The following is a 14,922-nucleotide window of genomic DNA, read 5'->3' as shown; positions in this document are numbered from 1 at the left end:
TGCCTCCTTTAATCATAATGAGACCTGTAATAAGTGCAAGGTTCTGGTAGCTTTGGGGGCAAGGGTCACTGATTTGGAACCTCTGTACCTATAAACACACGCCAGCTAGCCTAGCCCTGTTAGCAGGTGTGGAGCCACCGAGACCAGGTTCTGTTAGCTCTGGACCTGTTAGCTGTCCGGCAGCAGCTCCGGAGCAGCCCGGAGAATTAGCCTGGGTGACGGTCCGACGGAAACATATTCCCAAGCTGAAGCCCACGGCTCATCACCTGCCTGGTCACGTTTCTAACAGATTTTCACCGCTCAGCGACATAGTCAGAAACTTTCCCTTGGTGCACTGAGCTCCCCTACCCTGACCCTGACCCTGACCCTGACCCTGACTTTAACCTTGACCCTGACCCAAACCCTCCTCCCCCCAACATGTATATACCACCATTGAATGTCACCCCAACCGGTCGAGGCAGGTGCTGCCCAAACTGAGCCTGGTTCTGCTGGAGGTTTTTTCCGTTAAAGGGAGTTTTTCCTCTCCACTGTCACCAAGTGCTGCTCATAAGGGATTTGTTGGTTTTTTGTTTTTGTAAAGTGCCTTGAGATGATTGAATTGTAAATATACAAATAAAATTGAACTGAATTGAGCTAATCAGGCAGGCGAAGTGGGCCAACAGGAAAACTGAATCATCTGTCCATTATCTGTACCTCTCGTCCATTCAAGGCTCCACAAAAAATGAAGATATTTTTTATCCAGTTTACAAAATACTGTTTTTAAGCCACATTACATTATTCCAACACAAGATGATTTCACATTTAGCTCTTGCTTTTCCATTTGTTGTATTCCTTATCTGGGCGAACTAGTTCCCAGTAGAGACCAGGTGTAAAGCCGGAGGGTTTTTAAACAGGCAGTGGAAGGGCCCCGGGAGACGGGTTCCAGTCTTTCTGGTTGGAGGTATGGTGTTTTCTTTGTTGTCTGCGTGTTTTCATGGTCTGGATGTGTTTTATGGTACTTCTGTCGGTTTATGGACGTGGTCTGAGCAGACCGCCGATCATATCCGGTTGGAAATCGATCAGGTTGATGGCTGCACTGCAAGTTATGGTTTAGTTGATCGCTGTTCCTCCTTCAGCTCTCCAGCCCTGGTGGGTGCACGCTGGTTGTTGAGGTCGTCGTGTTCCCAGCCTCATATTGTAAATCTGGTGTCAGACTAGACTCAGACTAGACTCAGACTAGACTCAGACTAGAGTCAGACTAGACCTGCCACGCATTGACGCTTTGTCGTATCAGAACTACTCGGTGTGTGTGTGTTTTCTTCTCTTTCTTTTTGGGGTGTTGTGTTTTCAGTGACTTGTGTTTTGGGGGTTTGTATGACATTTATTTGTGTGTGTGTTTTTTTGTTTTCCAGCGATTCTGGCGGGAGTTGGCTGACTAAAACGGAAACGTGTGTTTATTAAACAGGAGAAGGCGGAGCGTCTCGATGCGTCAGTGCGTCAGGGCGTATCTGTGAGTCCGTGCCATGAGGAAGCTCCGACAGCCTGGACACAAAGGAGTTTCCTCCTCTGGTGCAGGAGACCAGATTTAAACAAAGACTTTCACATTTGTTTACGATTCGCGTTTGTTGTTGAAGCGTCAGAACAACGGAAGTCGGTTTGTTTGACTCGACTGGGCCGTAAATGAACTCTCTGAGGGTTAGTTGGGGAAAAGAAGGTGAGGACTGATTGCTGCTCCTGTCCAACGGGGAGATGTTTGCCACAGCTACCAGGAACTTTGTGCAGGAGGTGGATCCTGGAGGTTTGCTGGTCCCGGTGTCCAGCCTCAGTGACACCATCGCTCTGCTGACGGTGGTGGTGAAGCGCCGACGTTTCTGGTTCTGGCAGAAGCCGAAGTATCTTCCCACTGGTTTCAACCTCAACGACATACTGACAGGAGAAACACCTGTACAACCAGGTGAGTATCAGAACCCTTCGGACGTGCTTTCAGGCTATTTGTTGAATGTCTACAGGTGACCTTATTTTTTCCACATGTCCACAGTTGTCGTGGAGACAGACTTTCTGAAATATTCAGGGACATATGGCGACAACACTGGCGGGGCCATCAATGCGAGTTTTGCCCACTCAGACATGAGTCTGGCAGGTAAAGACTCTTCCAAACTCCAGTCCTCCTTTGGCAGTTTGAAGAAAGAAGAAGTGGATGTGCAGAAGCTGCTGCACGACTCCAAAGACAGGTTACTACTCAATATTCACCCTCTGTCCTGTCTGAGAGTTTTGTCTTTTTAATCATTTAAATCTAAAGAACAATGTCATGAATATCATCTGACGTTCAGCCTGTTAAAGATCCGCGAACACGTGAGTGATCTTTGTCCAACCATAAAGCTCAGCACAGGAGGCTCAGTTCAATATTAGTCCTCAGAGGAAGGCTGCTGTTTTTGTTTCATTATAAAAATCCAAATAGGTGTAAGAATAATTCAGCAAATACCCAGTGTGTATGAATGTCATCATCTAATGCAAACTTTCCAAGAGTAATAACACTGTTTTTGTAAATTGAACATCTCAGGGTTCTGGACATGTCCCACTGTCTGGTCCAGCAGACAAAGGGGAAGCAGAGACGGGTATTTGGGATCGTGAGAGAGCGTATTGTGACCACGCAGCCCTGTTCGGTCATAGAAGAGGAGCATCAGGCCAGACACTGTGGAGGAGGACTGAGCATCTGCGGGCCCAAGAGTCCAAAGGTAGAATATTATGTTTTATTTTGTAGGATCATGTAGTGTCAGGGTGGGTTCCACAACAGAAAGCATTCTTTTATTTTGAAGTTTGTCTTTGAATGTGTATGAGTATTCAGTCTCTCTGGAGTTATTTGGGATTTACCTTCTGTTCAATTTATGTGATATGTACTGGTTCTCTTCAGTTTCCCAGAGTATGTTTTCAGTTCTGCGTCTAACTTTTTTTAAGTTAAGAAGAAATGAAATTTGTGGCATTTTTTTCTGCAAACTCTTGGTGGAAAATGAGATTTCTGCTCCTCTTTGATATTTTGCTGTTCCTGCGTGTTATTGTGAAATTCTTAGCGCAGAGAAAAGCTTTTGCATTCACTCTTCATATTCCACAGGAAATAGTTTCTTTCAATAAATAAGATGTTTCTTAAAAAGAGCATCTAACAGGCACGTCTGGTTGTATGAAGAGCTTTTATTTACTGGTTGTTTTGTAGTTGTTTTCTTTAAAATAGACCGATGTTGGAATCGTCCGGCCTCAGCTCTGCTCTTCCGTTTGCTCTGTCTGTAGGTTTCGTTAAAGGAGAATGGGAGCTTGAGTAAAGACAGCAATGTTACCATGGAGATTCCGACCCACACCACCATCGCTTATGCCCTCATAGAGCTAGAGATCAAACATGATGGACGCTACGGTGAGAAATATGTCATTAAACTCACAGATGGAGAAGTGTTTGCAGATTTAATAAGAACAAACAGGTCGAGTGATTTGAAACGTGGTACTTTTTTACCCTCAGAGCTGTGTCTGATGTCGGACACCACTGGAGGTTTTGAAGTAGACAGCTGTACTGCCAAAAGACTTTGTGCTGTCTCTGGAGCTCCTGTGCCCATTTCTGGAAATAGCTGCCTTCAAAACGGTAAATTACTGTTTTCTCCTCATCTGTTTTTTCTCTTGGCAGCCATGGAACGTGACTGTTGTGGCGGCAGATGACATTTTTAGAAACAAATATGAAGTCGCATAGAGCCTCTAGAGACAGGAGGCCCCATTCTGTCCTGTCAGAATGATAACTCTTTGTGGCCATAAGCTTTGACCCTTATTATTTGGGAATGATGGTCTCTTTTTTTTTTTTTTTTTTTTCTTTCCATGGACAGACCTGGAGCAATTTAACGATCATTTCCAGCTGCTTTCATCGCTTCCTGTCACCACAAGGTCCTCTCTGCTCCAGCAGGTTACAAAGGTTATGCAGGACCCAGCAGCTGTCAGCACACTTCAGGATGTGGTAGGTGGGACAGACGGGTCTTAGCAGCACAGAGGCATGTTTACAATCTTGTTTGCTGGCTTTTAAACCTGGATGACTTCCTCTGTCTCAGCTGGAGCAGATGTGCCTGGAGAGTCTTGCCCTGGGTGATGTTACAGCAACTGAGCTTCAAAAACAGAACATCCAAGCAATTTTGGACATTGTTGAGCAATGTGGTGAAGTGAAGTCAGCCCAGGCAGGCCGGTCCACATCAGTCCTCATCGCCCTTCACCTCATTAGCAGTGCCATGACTGGTGAGACTTATTTTTTTCTATTACTTAAATTAAATGTTGCTGCAAGTTCTCAATCTGGCAAGAAAAATGACCTAATTAAAGGTGGAGCAGGAATACTGTATGTAGTGTTGAGTTCTGCATGGGTTAGGGTTAGGGTTAGGGTTAGGGTTACCCTGCTGCATGCAGCAGCCCATGAACGTTTGGTTTCCTTGAGGCCTGTTTTCATCCTGTGTTTGGGTCGTTGTCTTTCAGAGATGACAGATGATTGTCTTGCTGCCTTGGGAATGTGCTGCAGCCCCACAGTGCTACAGACAATGGAGCTGCTGGTTAGTGAATGCAGTTTTTACTAAATGAATATATGACATTTAATACCATTTATGTGTATTAGCTGTTCTCTTTTTCATTTGTTCCCCTCACACCTGTTCCAGGTGCAGTGTGTTTCAGGGAGGGGAGAGTTGAGCCTGAGCAGAGCAGGTCTCACTGCACGGACAGATGTCTTTGAAAACATCAAAGACCTGTTTGCCTCATCTAATGTGTCTCTGGAGAGAGATGGAGACACAGTGAGGACAGAAATAGACCACCACCATGGAAACCAGCCTCTGGTCCTCTGTATCGCCGTGAGAGGTCTCGCCTCATTGGCCTGATATGTTTGAACTGAAGACTTAAATGCCTCATTACAAGAAGGTAAAGTTTATTTTTTTATACTCCCTATGGTGCAACAGAATGGCATCTAACCATAATATAATAATATAATGTACTAGTAATGAAACAATCAGCTAATACTTTAGTCTGTCAACAAACAAATTGTATTTTTTAAAAATCAGCTTTTTTATTTGACAATTTTAAAATGTCACCTGAGTTTCTGGTGAGTTTTTAACCTTTTCACTATGTTTTACACATTTTATAGACTAAACAAATCATTACTAATGAAATTACAGTCAACCTTGAGATTATAGTAATAAAAATGATCTTAAAGCAGGCCTGTTATGTTTATAACTGAATATCAGATTAATGAGCACTGTGACAGTGATTTAATTTGTTCCTTTATTGTAAAAATATAGTTTTAGAGGCCCCTTAGGGAATTTTCTACTTAACATACATCCTTGCTTTGTGGATTGTTTATCTTTAACAGCTTTTCAGTTTGCTTCTTTGTTTTTCTGTTAAATACTGTTAGATCTAATATTCATGAGGTTGGAAAACTCTGTTAAACATTTTAATCCAGACTTATCCCAGACATAGGTCTGTTTTTTAAAATGATTGGTCTACAGACCTCACCTTGAAATACTTGAGCAAATTGGTTTATGAATGTTTAAAAATTTTGTGTTATCACACAGTTTTAGTTTCAGAATGCCTTTAAAAGTGGAGATTTATATTGTTAAGGGAACAAAGCTTTAGTTTTGTTAGTTAATTGTTAATTTGTTTTGGTTAGTTTAGCTTTAGCTCCTGTTGGTATGTTTTCTATGGTGCAAAATAATTTTATAAAACACAATTTGCACATTTATCAGGCAATTTTGCCCAAAAAAAACAAGGCAGCTCGTTATAAAACACGTTATTTAATTGACATCTGAAAATACATCTTTTTGAAATACCGTAAAATATACATTTTTAAGTAAAGCTGAAATTATTTCAACAGTTTTAGTTTTTAGTACTATCACATCAAAAGGGATGGTTCACTGAGGTGCAGTACCCTTTAAGAGTACTGTGGAAAGTTTTTTCCCATGACAGACACAGCACCACGTCGCCTCATCATCTAACCGTAACCCAAAGGTCTGCCGGTCAGTTAATGCAACGTGTGCTGTGTTTGTCTGAAGAAGAAATACACTGCGGTTATTAACGTTTCTTCCTGTACAATATCAAACATCGACTCAGGTGTGATTTTTGTGGATGAACTGCAAAGACCCCAAGATGCAGGTGTAGCCATGATGTCAAAACAATGACACTATTCTAACACGAATGACAATTTTGTAGTGAAAAAAGTGAGATGAAGTACTGGAGGCAAATGCACTGTAAACTGTAACACTGAGGTATTGTCTGTTTTAAAGAGCAAGCCCTTCTCAGTTTTTGCAGAATAAATATATAAACCTTTAACCCTTACACACCTAAAATAACAGGACATGGCAAAAACTGCTTTTGCTTTTAAAACATCCCGGCACAAGGGCCAGTATTTTCCTCCAAACCTTTTGAATGTAAAGTTCTTTTTAAAAATGATTTTACCAATAAATAAGTACACTTCCTGTAAGTTGCATAGTGTGCTAAAAGAATCTGGCAGCTCAGATGAAGGTGAGTGATGCAGCTTTACCCAACACCCAAATTCACACAGGGCTTAGTCTCCTACTTTGCCTGAGTGTGCAGTACAGTGCTGCGTCCTCCATTGCTTCAGGTGCTTCCTTTCATCCCAGGCCAAGCAGCTTGGACTTCAGTAGACCCAGCTGACTGGAACCCACTGTGGCTCTATGAATAATTTCTCCACAGCCTCCTGCAGCTGGTCAAAGGCCTTGTCCAGATTGTCATTAACAATAGTAAGGTCAAAGAAGTGACTGTACCCCCGACGGATCCTGGCGCTCTCATCGACAGTTTTTTTTAAATCGTTCTCCTGTAACAGAAAGATTCAGTCCATTACAATAAAAAAAACAATTATTCATGAATATTTGAGTTTTTGGATCTTAAAACTTACTGTGAGTAGTTTGGTAGTCAAACCAGCATCGACCACAGCTTTGTGCATAGCTCTTAGTGTGTCCAGTTCAGGAGCAGCAATAAACACCACAAATGGCATAAACTCAGCAGTCTTCAACATTTTCAGGGCCTGAACAGAAAATACAACGTCACGACCAAAACGTAACAGAAAAACAAATCAAACACATGATGCGTGTGACTGACTCACCTGAGGGTTGACGTCTAGGATGCAGGTACGACCTGCATCCACCACTTCGTGGATAGAGTCGATCTTGGTGCCGTAAAGGTTGCCATCATACTCGCCGTGCTCCAGGTAACGGCTGTCCTTGATGTCCTTCTCCATCTCTTCCCGTGTCACAAAGCAGTAGTTCTGGCCATCTCTCTCCTCTTCTCTGGGTTGCCGTGATGTGACTGGAAGTAAGAGGTGAGAGAAGGTGTTACAATTACCTGGTATGAAATCGTCAAGTACAGAAAATTAAACAACCTTAGCTGCTCGTCTCAAACACTCACAGGGTATAGTGGTTCCATATAGCAATGGATTTATGACAATAAGTCTGTTCTTCAGACTCCGCCTCCCAACTCCCTGCGCTCCAATCAGAACAAGTGTTTTCCTCTGGAACGGCGGCATCTTGGTTACTTCCTCATAAATCTGCAGCTCATAACGGTCAAACTCTGCTCAAGGCAAAACATGGGCTGAATAAGGACCAAACTGTCTACACACGTCATCTAAATCTCCTGCATGTAGGAAAACATACACACCTGCATTCTTAGCAGTGAGGTACATCATTTTTTTCTTCTTTTTCTTTGCAGCTTGAGTTCCACAGAGCCTCCCTGAGCCACATGCACAAAGTTTCAGGTCACCACTTGGTGGTGCTAAAGGCAAAGGTTTCCTGAACATCAAATAAGAGGAGCTAGTATAACGGTGTGAAAGCAGAAACACGATTTGCACTGACCTGTACCAGAACTATCCCAGTCTCTTCTCACAAAAGCTTTCCTCTTCTCTTCCAACAACTGACTGGGAATGAGGCCAGTGGCTCCTCCGACAACTTTGCAAGCCTATGTGGAAATCAGTAGTTGAGAGGTGATTGGCTTAAAGTTTTCACTTCTCAGCCCTAGCGACCTCATGCAGTTTTCAGCAGAACATGTTTCCACACCTGAATTAACTGTGCAGCACTAGTCAAAGCAGATCAATGACAGAGCAGAATGTCCCCCCTCACCTGCCACCAGTTGGGGTCTTCTTTGTTGACTACATGAAGGATGTCCCCCTTGGAGAAGGCCAGACCTGCCTCCTTACACGGGATCAAGTTGTCTGTGACAGGGTTGTAGTTGAATTGTGGCTTCAGATAAACCTAGAGTGTCAACAAGTTAACGGTTAACTCTGTCTGTTCTGCGTTTGTACTGTCATAGTTCTTGCTGTCAGTGCTCAGAGACAGTAGTGAGAAGGTGGGTGAACACGGACTAGATGCGTCTTTGAAAAGTTTCACTGTCAGGAGGATTTTTCACCGAAAAATGACATGTTCAGAATAAAGTTGCTGACAGATGAGTTTTTTGTCTCTTGTCTACAACAGGCCAAACTGACAAGCTGTCATAACTGAAAACCAAGACACAAGCAGCCAGAAGAATGAGATCCCTGTACCAAGGTCAATGACATAACCCTACAAGCTCCTCGGTGTCAGCTGGTGTGTATCCGAAGGAGTGGGCGTGCTCCAGACATTTCATGTATGTCAAGTGTTATTAATAGACAGTGGGGGGGCTCAATTTTCAGAAGCCTGGCATTTTGAGAAAACTCAAGTCACCCAGTCCTTAACAGGTACAGCACCCCTCAATGCTTCAGTAGACGCCCATCAACATAATATTTTCCACTGATTTCAGTGAACACACCAAAAAAATTGACAGAACACATCAAATGCAGCCTCTTTCTTCCTCACCTGTGGCAGTGTTGGCGTGTCTCGGTAACTGGGCGAGACCTTGAGAGTGATGGTCCCACTGCAGTCTCTCAGTAGCTCTTGGAGTTCAAGGGGGTTGGTACCGACCTCACGACCATTCACCTCACGGATTATGTCCCCTGCGTGCAGCATGCCCTGTCTGTCAATCGAGCTTCCATGTAAGATCCGTGCAATCACCATGTCTCCCCGATCCACACGGAACGTCACCCCCTGAAACAGCGTCACTCAGTGTCTCACGGGCTTTAACATCCAAACAGGAGCATTTCATGTTTCCTCTAGAGTGCAGTGGTGTATAAAAACGCCTTACCAGTGGTTCCCCAGCTTTCTTCTGGATGCCAATCATCCGGACAGCATCAGCTGGCATGAATGAACTCAACGGCAACGGGTTGCTGTTCTCCACAGGCTGAGGCATTTCATAGCACTTTGCTGCCACTTTGTCATGAGCCTCTATCAATGACTGAGGCAGAAAGATGCAAAGAGAAATAGACAGAAATAACTCAAAACCTGTTCACAACGATGCTGTAGCTGTAGCTTTCTGACAGCTTTATCTGACCGAGAACGACAAGAAGATATGTGGAAACCGTGTACTTACAAAAAACTAACACTAAACTAGCACTGTAACAAACATTTGATATACTACCATGAGAAAATGAAGAGAAAAATCACTTTGCTGTACACATAACTCTGACACAAACCTTTAAAAAGACACTTTATGACCGCAGAGAGACAGAAATCACCTTGACAAGCAAAAAAAGATAAACCAGTCTTGTTCTTACCCTGGAAGCTGCAACACAGATTTATCATTGGTCAGAAACTACAAACTGCATCAGCAAATGTGAAGATTTACTGTAGATGAGACAGTGTTCTCCCCTCACTTTACCCTCATAACTCATCTTGCTATTGGCCCAAGGTTTTACACCCCCACACTCACATGCTGGAGCATGTTAGTGGTCAAGAATGTAAAAGCAGACCAGGAAGAAGAGCTGCCTCCAGAGAAAATTAAGCAGTGGTTGGAGTAAAAATTTCTGGCTTCCAGTCGCACACAATCCAGATCATTCTACAAATCTCCAATCTATTCATCCCCATTAAACCCAGTAACAGTTGTGTACAAGAAGACTAAGCTCTACGATACCTTAAAGTGAGGCTCCTGAAGAATTTCGACAAGTTCTGTAGCAGCAGCATCTTTTTCTGGCAGGTTGTTAAGAGAATCCAGGATCTCCATGACCAGCTGAACATTATTGTGCTGCACAGCCTCTAACTTCACTTCCTCAAGACGCTCATGGGCCTTTGAACAAAAAGACTACATTACAGATGCAGAACAAATTAAAATCTATATACTATCACTCCCAAATATAGCTTTTTAATTGTTACATTGAAGTGAAACCATTTTTTAAAATCAGTCCAATTTGGGTAAAACAGCACCCCAGGGCTGATCCAACACAAACGATTTTATCTCAACGTATTTTAGAATAAGTTTCAAACAATATGCTTCTTGTTTTTGATATTGTTGTAGTACAGTCCCAATATGTAATGACATATAGTACTTCTAAGGAAACCTGACAATTACATCATTATCCAGGGTTTTATGTCCCACCTATCTATGCCCTTCACATAAATCTTGTTTCCTTATGGGGTTTCCTGATTCAAAGCCTTTCTCCACTGCTGAAAAGTCTCTTTATGTCCCACCTACGCTAAAAACCCACATTACTATCAGGCACAACTATTCACAAACTCTTTTTACGGTTTTATATATGAGAATATCAGAATTGTTGTGTCCTTCTATATACTGTATTGTTCGGTTGTATTTTAAAATGATCAGAAACTGCATGTGGGCACATCTACTAGGAAAAATGTAATATGAGGAAAAAGTGCTCTGTAAGAAATGAGGACAGTCGTGCTTTTGTGACAAGCTTTTTGTACAAATCATTCTATTTATAATGATGACCCTGGTGACCCTAGTCTGCATTTTGTTACGTAGGCCATTTGTTCATTGTGCTGTCGGCCTGTTTTAGCATATGAAACACTGATTAACGTGTGTTAAATGATTTTTTTTGTCTTCAGATGTTGAGCAGATACTTTTGGATTCGTCATCAGATTAAAACTATGTTGAGATGACGAGATCTGTGCGGTGTAACCCTGCATACAATAAATCTGATCACTCGTCTAATGATGTTCAGTTATATTTCTTATTTTGGCTACAAGATATTTGCTGCAAGTAACTTAAACCTTCACACCACCAGAATTAGTCACTATCATAGGGGAGCACTTGCCTGCAGACACACCCCCCAGTTTAAAAAGCATTTCAGTTTTGTTTTGTCATGTCGGACTGCGCTGTGTGCAGTGACATGACGTTTACTACACCTTCATTTCTTTGACATTTGCTCCTCTGTTTACTAATAGCTATAGTATGATGACCAGCTAATCAGATTATGACTCTGGGTATTTCTGCATGCATGGATGTGTGTGTATGTGCAGCAGTGCTGAAGCTGGAAGGTGTTTCACTGTACCTTGGCGAGAGAGCGAACAATGGGGCTTTCCATGATGCCCCTGAGGAAGAGGAGGTCAATGTCTTTGGCTCCTGTGCCTGATGGCAGGTCTTTCAGATTGTCCAATACCTGTTGCATTGCTGAAGAGGAGAAAACACACATCAAACACTGGTGCTTGACAATTACTGCTTTGTGAATACAGGAAATAGGTTATGAAGCTTATTGCGAGTCATAATGAATAAAATTAAAATTCTAAGCGAATGAAAACACAGATGGAAAAAAACAAAACTGTGATTATAATAAAAGCTCACAAGGCAAGAACAATAAGCAAGCAGTCAGTCAATGCACCAATTCACAGAGAACAACCCTCATTTCCATTGCAGCAGTAACAAGCACGCAGAGTAACAAAGGAACTGTTCTGCAAACAGAACTGCCTTGTTGTAGCAAGAAACCAGAGTTGAAAATCCTGACACACACATGCCAATAATTATATTTCTATTTGTCTTTCTTCTGCTTTGCATTTTTCAGACACTGAAAACATTAACAAACTAAATTAGGATAGAAAAATAAATGTAGCACCTAATGAAACCGAAACCCTTTGCTGGTTCACAGTTTGTTAAGAAAGAGTTTTTCTGTGTGTGGTTAATGTGTATGGCTACGGGATTTCACAGGACAAATGTCCAAGTGTAGAGAGCAGCAAACATGCCCACACAACAGTAGCGTTCAAACAGTAACGGACTGTCAAACTCTGCAGACTGCACAGCTAAAGACTAGTTAGCACTTTACCTTTGGAAGCTTACCTGAGCCAGACTTTGCATTGGCCACAGTCATGGGTATTATTCTTCACCTCAGCAAAATAAAACTCTCTAAACCCGGTCAAAGCCTTACAGAATCCAGAGCAACTGCAGGGCTACAGAAGACAGAAAACCACCTCAAGTTAGTAGACTTTACGCCAACATCACCAAACAAGGCACGTCAAAAAAGACATTTGAAAACTGCTTGTTTGATGCACATTAGCACAGTGAGCACTGAATTAATGGAGTGACAAAGTGGGCCACGGGATGACAACGGATGAGCCTAAAGCTTGTGCCAGCCACATACTGAGAGGTCCCTCGGGACTTGCTGTACAAATATGCTCTCGAAACAGAGACAAACAGATCTGCCAATGCTTTAGTCAGTAGACAAACACAATTACAGGCTTTCTGAGCAGGGGCAGAATTGTGAACCGTACACAAAAAAGCACCACAGTAGTCACACAGTCTACACTAGGTCAACAAAGAGCTAAAAATCTGAAAACATATATGAGACATACAAACTCACCTACTAACAATGTTGAAATCATTGTGATCCGACCATGAGCCCCGTGTTTTCTACAAAACACTCATATGGTGCTGAGGAGAATGGGCAAAAACAAAAATCACATTATTCTTGTTATTAGACTGAAACTAAAACCTCATGCTAACTACTGATAAAAGCAGCTCATGCCGGTAAGTAACCTCCTCTCTAGTATCGTATCAATAATAATTATACCATTCTGATTGGCCAAATCAATCACACGATCAATGCCTGTTTAAAAACAGACATTACTACTATCAAGTGATATAAAGCTCCAGGAAATACTGAAATACTTTCATGGCCTGAATAAGATCTGAAGGCTGATTTATTTATTGTCCTGCTGCTGCCCAAAACAGTCAGTTCTCTCAATGTTTACACAACACAAAACGTTTCCTAATCAGTGAAGTACACAGGAACATTTTGTAACGTGCATTACCCACAGCATTAAAGAACATGGAGCCAAACCAATAAAAGACGAGCTGGAAGTGGAACTTTACCTGCCCCAGTCTAGAAACTTAGTTTTAGACTCGTTTACAGACGTTAACGTGGCTTTGCCCACAGGTTGCTGGTGAGAAAATGCCCTGATTTTACATCAAGTCACAGCTTTGAATAGAAATCAGTGGAACCAGCCCACAGACAGGAAATTAACCTGTAATTGATATTCGATTAATCGTTTCAGCCATTTTCAAGCTAAAATAGTGAATCAGTGTCAAGTATGTGATTCATGGTCCATAACTCATCATAAGATCATAACTCATACAGAGCTGACAATTAATCGATTAACAGAAAACCAATAGGAGCATTAATCAATGACAGTAATCGTTTCCGTATCAATAACTGAAGTGACCACACTGACACAGTTTGACTGAGGGGATTTCGGTCAATTACACCTGATTCCACTTGTCACACCTGAGAAATACAGTATTTATACTCATACACTATGACTAGCACTTACTGAATGGGGGAGACAAGCACACCGGCTCTGAGGGCTAGTTAGTTTAGCTGGTTAGCGTTAGTTTAGTTAGTGTGGGTTAGTTAGTGGGGGTTAGGCACGGAGCTGTTTTAATCATGAAGCTACCATGATAACGAGAAAAACACGTTTCCTACAGCGACGCTAACGTTTGCTGGGCACGTGTGTCGGGTGAGGAGGCTAACGCTAACGCTAACAGCTAACAGCTGACTAAAGGGTCAGACACACAGAATCAGTTTGCACAAAACGAGACGTAACGTTGAATCTGTTAAACTGCAGCTGTCTGGGTCTCGTTGGCGTCATTTCTGTCGTTACCGGCGTGGTGCTAGCCGTTGCTAATGCTAGCTAACAAAGATGTGTAGCCCCCACGTGCGTGTGGTTATTCAGACACATATTTCTGTTTTAGGGATCAACGCTGGATCAACGTGAACACACGGCGACAGGCAGGGCGGACACGTCGACCCGGCTCACTTCATGTTCAGTGTTTCTGTGGGCAGCGTTAGCACCAGCGAAGGCAGCTAGCTCTTATAGCAGCATGTGGCTAAAGGCAGCTAGCTAGCTGACGTTAACGGGTGGCACCGGGACAGTCCAGGGTCCCACGTTGCCCGCTTGTCTAGTGAAATTAAATATGTGTTACCTGATATGATCAGGATCCCTCGGACATGCTGCGGCGCTTCCCTTTATTTCAGTGTTTCCTCATTCCGGACCAGTAACTTCTTGTATTCAAACCAGTGCGCGTCCCTGCGTCCTCCCGGTGCTAACGGCGTCATGTGCGGTCCACTGGGTTTCTGCACATCCGACCCACAGTTTACTGTAAACTCACCGACACATGCAGTCATTGCGTGTCGAGGTTAAACTGCATTCGTGGTTTATTTCACCGCTGTTTCTCCATCAAGTCCGATGACCCCTAAAAGTCAAAGGTCGCGTTTGATTATAGACAAACAGTTTCTCCATCAGTCATCGACACCTTCAATGGTGACACCCTCATTAGTGACATCTTCATTAATAAAACCTTCATTAATGACACCCTCACCTTCATTAATAAAACTTTCAATAGTGACACCTTCACTACTGAAACCTTCAATGGTGACACCCTCATTAATGACACCTTCAGTGGTGACACCTTCATTAATAAAACCTTCATTAGTGAAACCTTCAATGGTGACACCTTCACCTTCATTAATAAAGCCTTCATTAGTGACACCTTCAATAGTGACACCTTCACCTTCATTAATAAAACCTTCATTAGTGACACCCTCATTAGTGACACCTTCAATAGTAACATCTTCACCTT

General features: G+C 42.6%; 2 protein-coding genes across 5 annotated transcripts; one reads left to right on the top strand and one right to left on the bottom strand.

Annotated features, from left to right (window-relative positions):
* Window positions 1-911: 911 nt before the first annotated feature.
* On the top strand, window positions 912-8,825 carry gsdmeb (gasdermin Eb). 4 transcript variants are annotated; one of them, XM_026293358.2, is made up of 11 exons: window positions 915-1,128; window positions 1,392-1,933; window positions 2,018-2,210; window positions 2,540-2,714; window positions 3,262-3,382; window positions 3,485-3,604; window positions 3,840-3,967; window positions 4,059-4,239; window positions 4,471-4,544; window positions 4,647-4,902; window positions 8,460-8,825. In XM_026293358.2, exons 2-10 carry the CDS (start codon window positions 1,729-1,731, stop codon window positions 4,860-4,862), a joined length of 1,413 nt encoding a protein of 470 aa, XP_026149143.1. In that variant the 5' UTR covers window positions 915-1,128; window positions 1,392-1,728; the 3' UTR covers window positions 4,863-4,902; window positions 8,460-8,825. The 4 variants fall into 4 exon arrangements, with proteins under 4 accessions (XP_026149145.1, XP_026149144.1, XP_026149143.1 ...); XM_026293359.1 differs by lacking the exon at window positions 8,460-8,825 and adding an exon at window positions 7,702-7,850 and having other exon boundaries at window positions 914-1,933; XM_026293357.2 differs by having other exon boundaries at window positions 915-1,933.
* Window positions 5,753-14,553, bottom strand: pals2a (protein associated with LIN7 2, MAGUK p55 family member a). The gene is made up of 14 exons (XM_026293356.1): window positions 14,266-14,553; window positions 12,644-12,714; window positions 12,124-12,233; window positions 11,345-11,463; window positions 9,970-10,122; window positions 9,145-9,294; window positions 8,820-9,047; window positions 8,109-8,240; window positions 7,845-7,947; window positions 7,651-7,722; window positions 7,402-7,563; window positions 7,100-7,302; window positions 6,893-7,021; window positions 5,753-6,811 (listed from the first exon to the last, which is right to left on the bottom strand). Exons 3-14 carry the CDS (start codon window positions 12,152-12,154, stop codon window positions 6,635-6,637), a joined length of 1,659 nt encoding a protein of 552 aa, XP_026149141.1. The 5' UTR covers window positions 12,155-12,233; window positions 12,644-12,714; window positions 14,266-14,553; the 3' UTR covers window positions 5,753-6,634.
* Between the last annotated feature and the right edge of the window lie 369 nt (window positions 14,554-14,922).

This window comes from Mastacembelus armatus, chromosome 16, assembly GCF_900324485.2.
Source record: "Mastacembelus armatus chromosome 16, fMasArm1.2, whole genome shotgun sequence".
NCBI classification, from domain to species: domain Eukaryota; kingdom Metazoa; phylum Chordata; class Actinopteri; order Synbranchiformes; family Mastacembelidae; genus Mastacembelus; species Mastacembelus armatus.
Note: the sequence above shows the minus strand (reverse complement) of the source record. Positions and strands in the feature narration are given on the sequence as shown.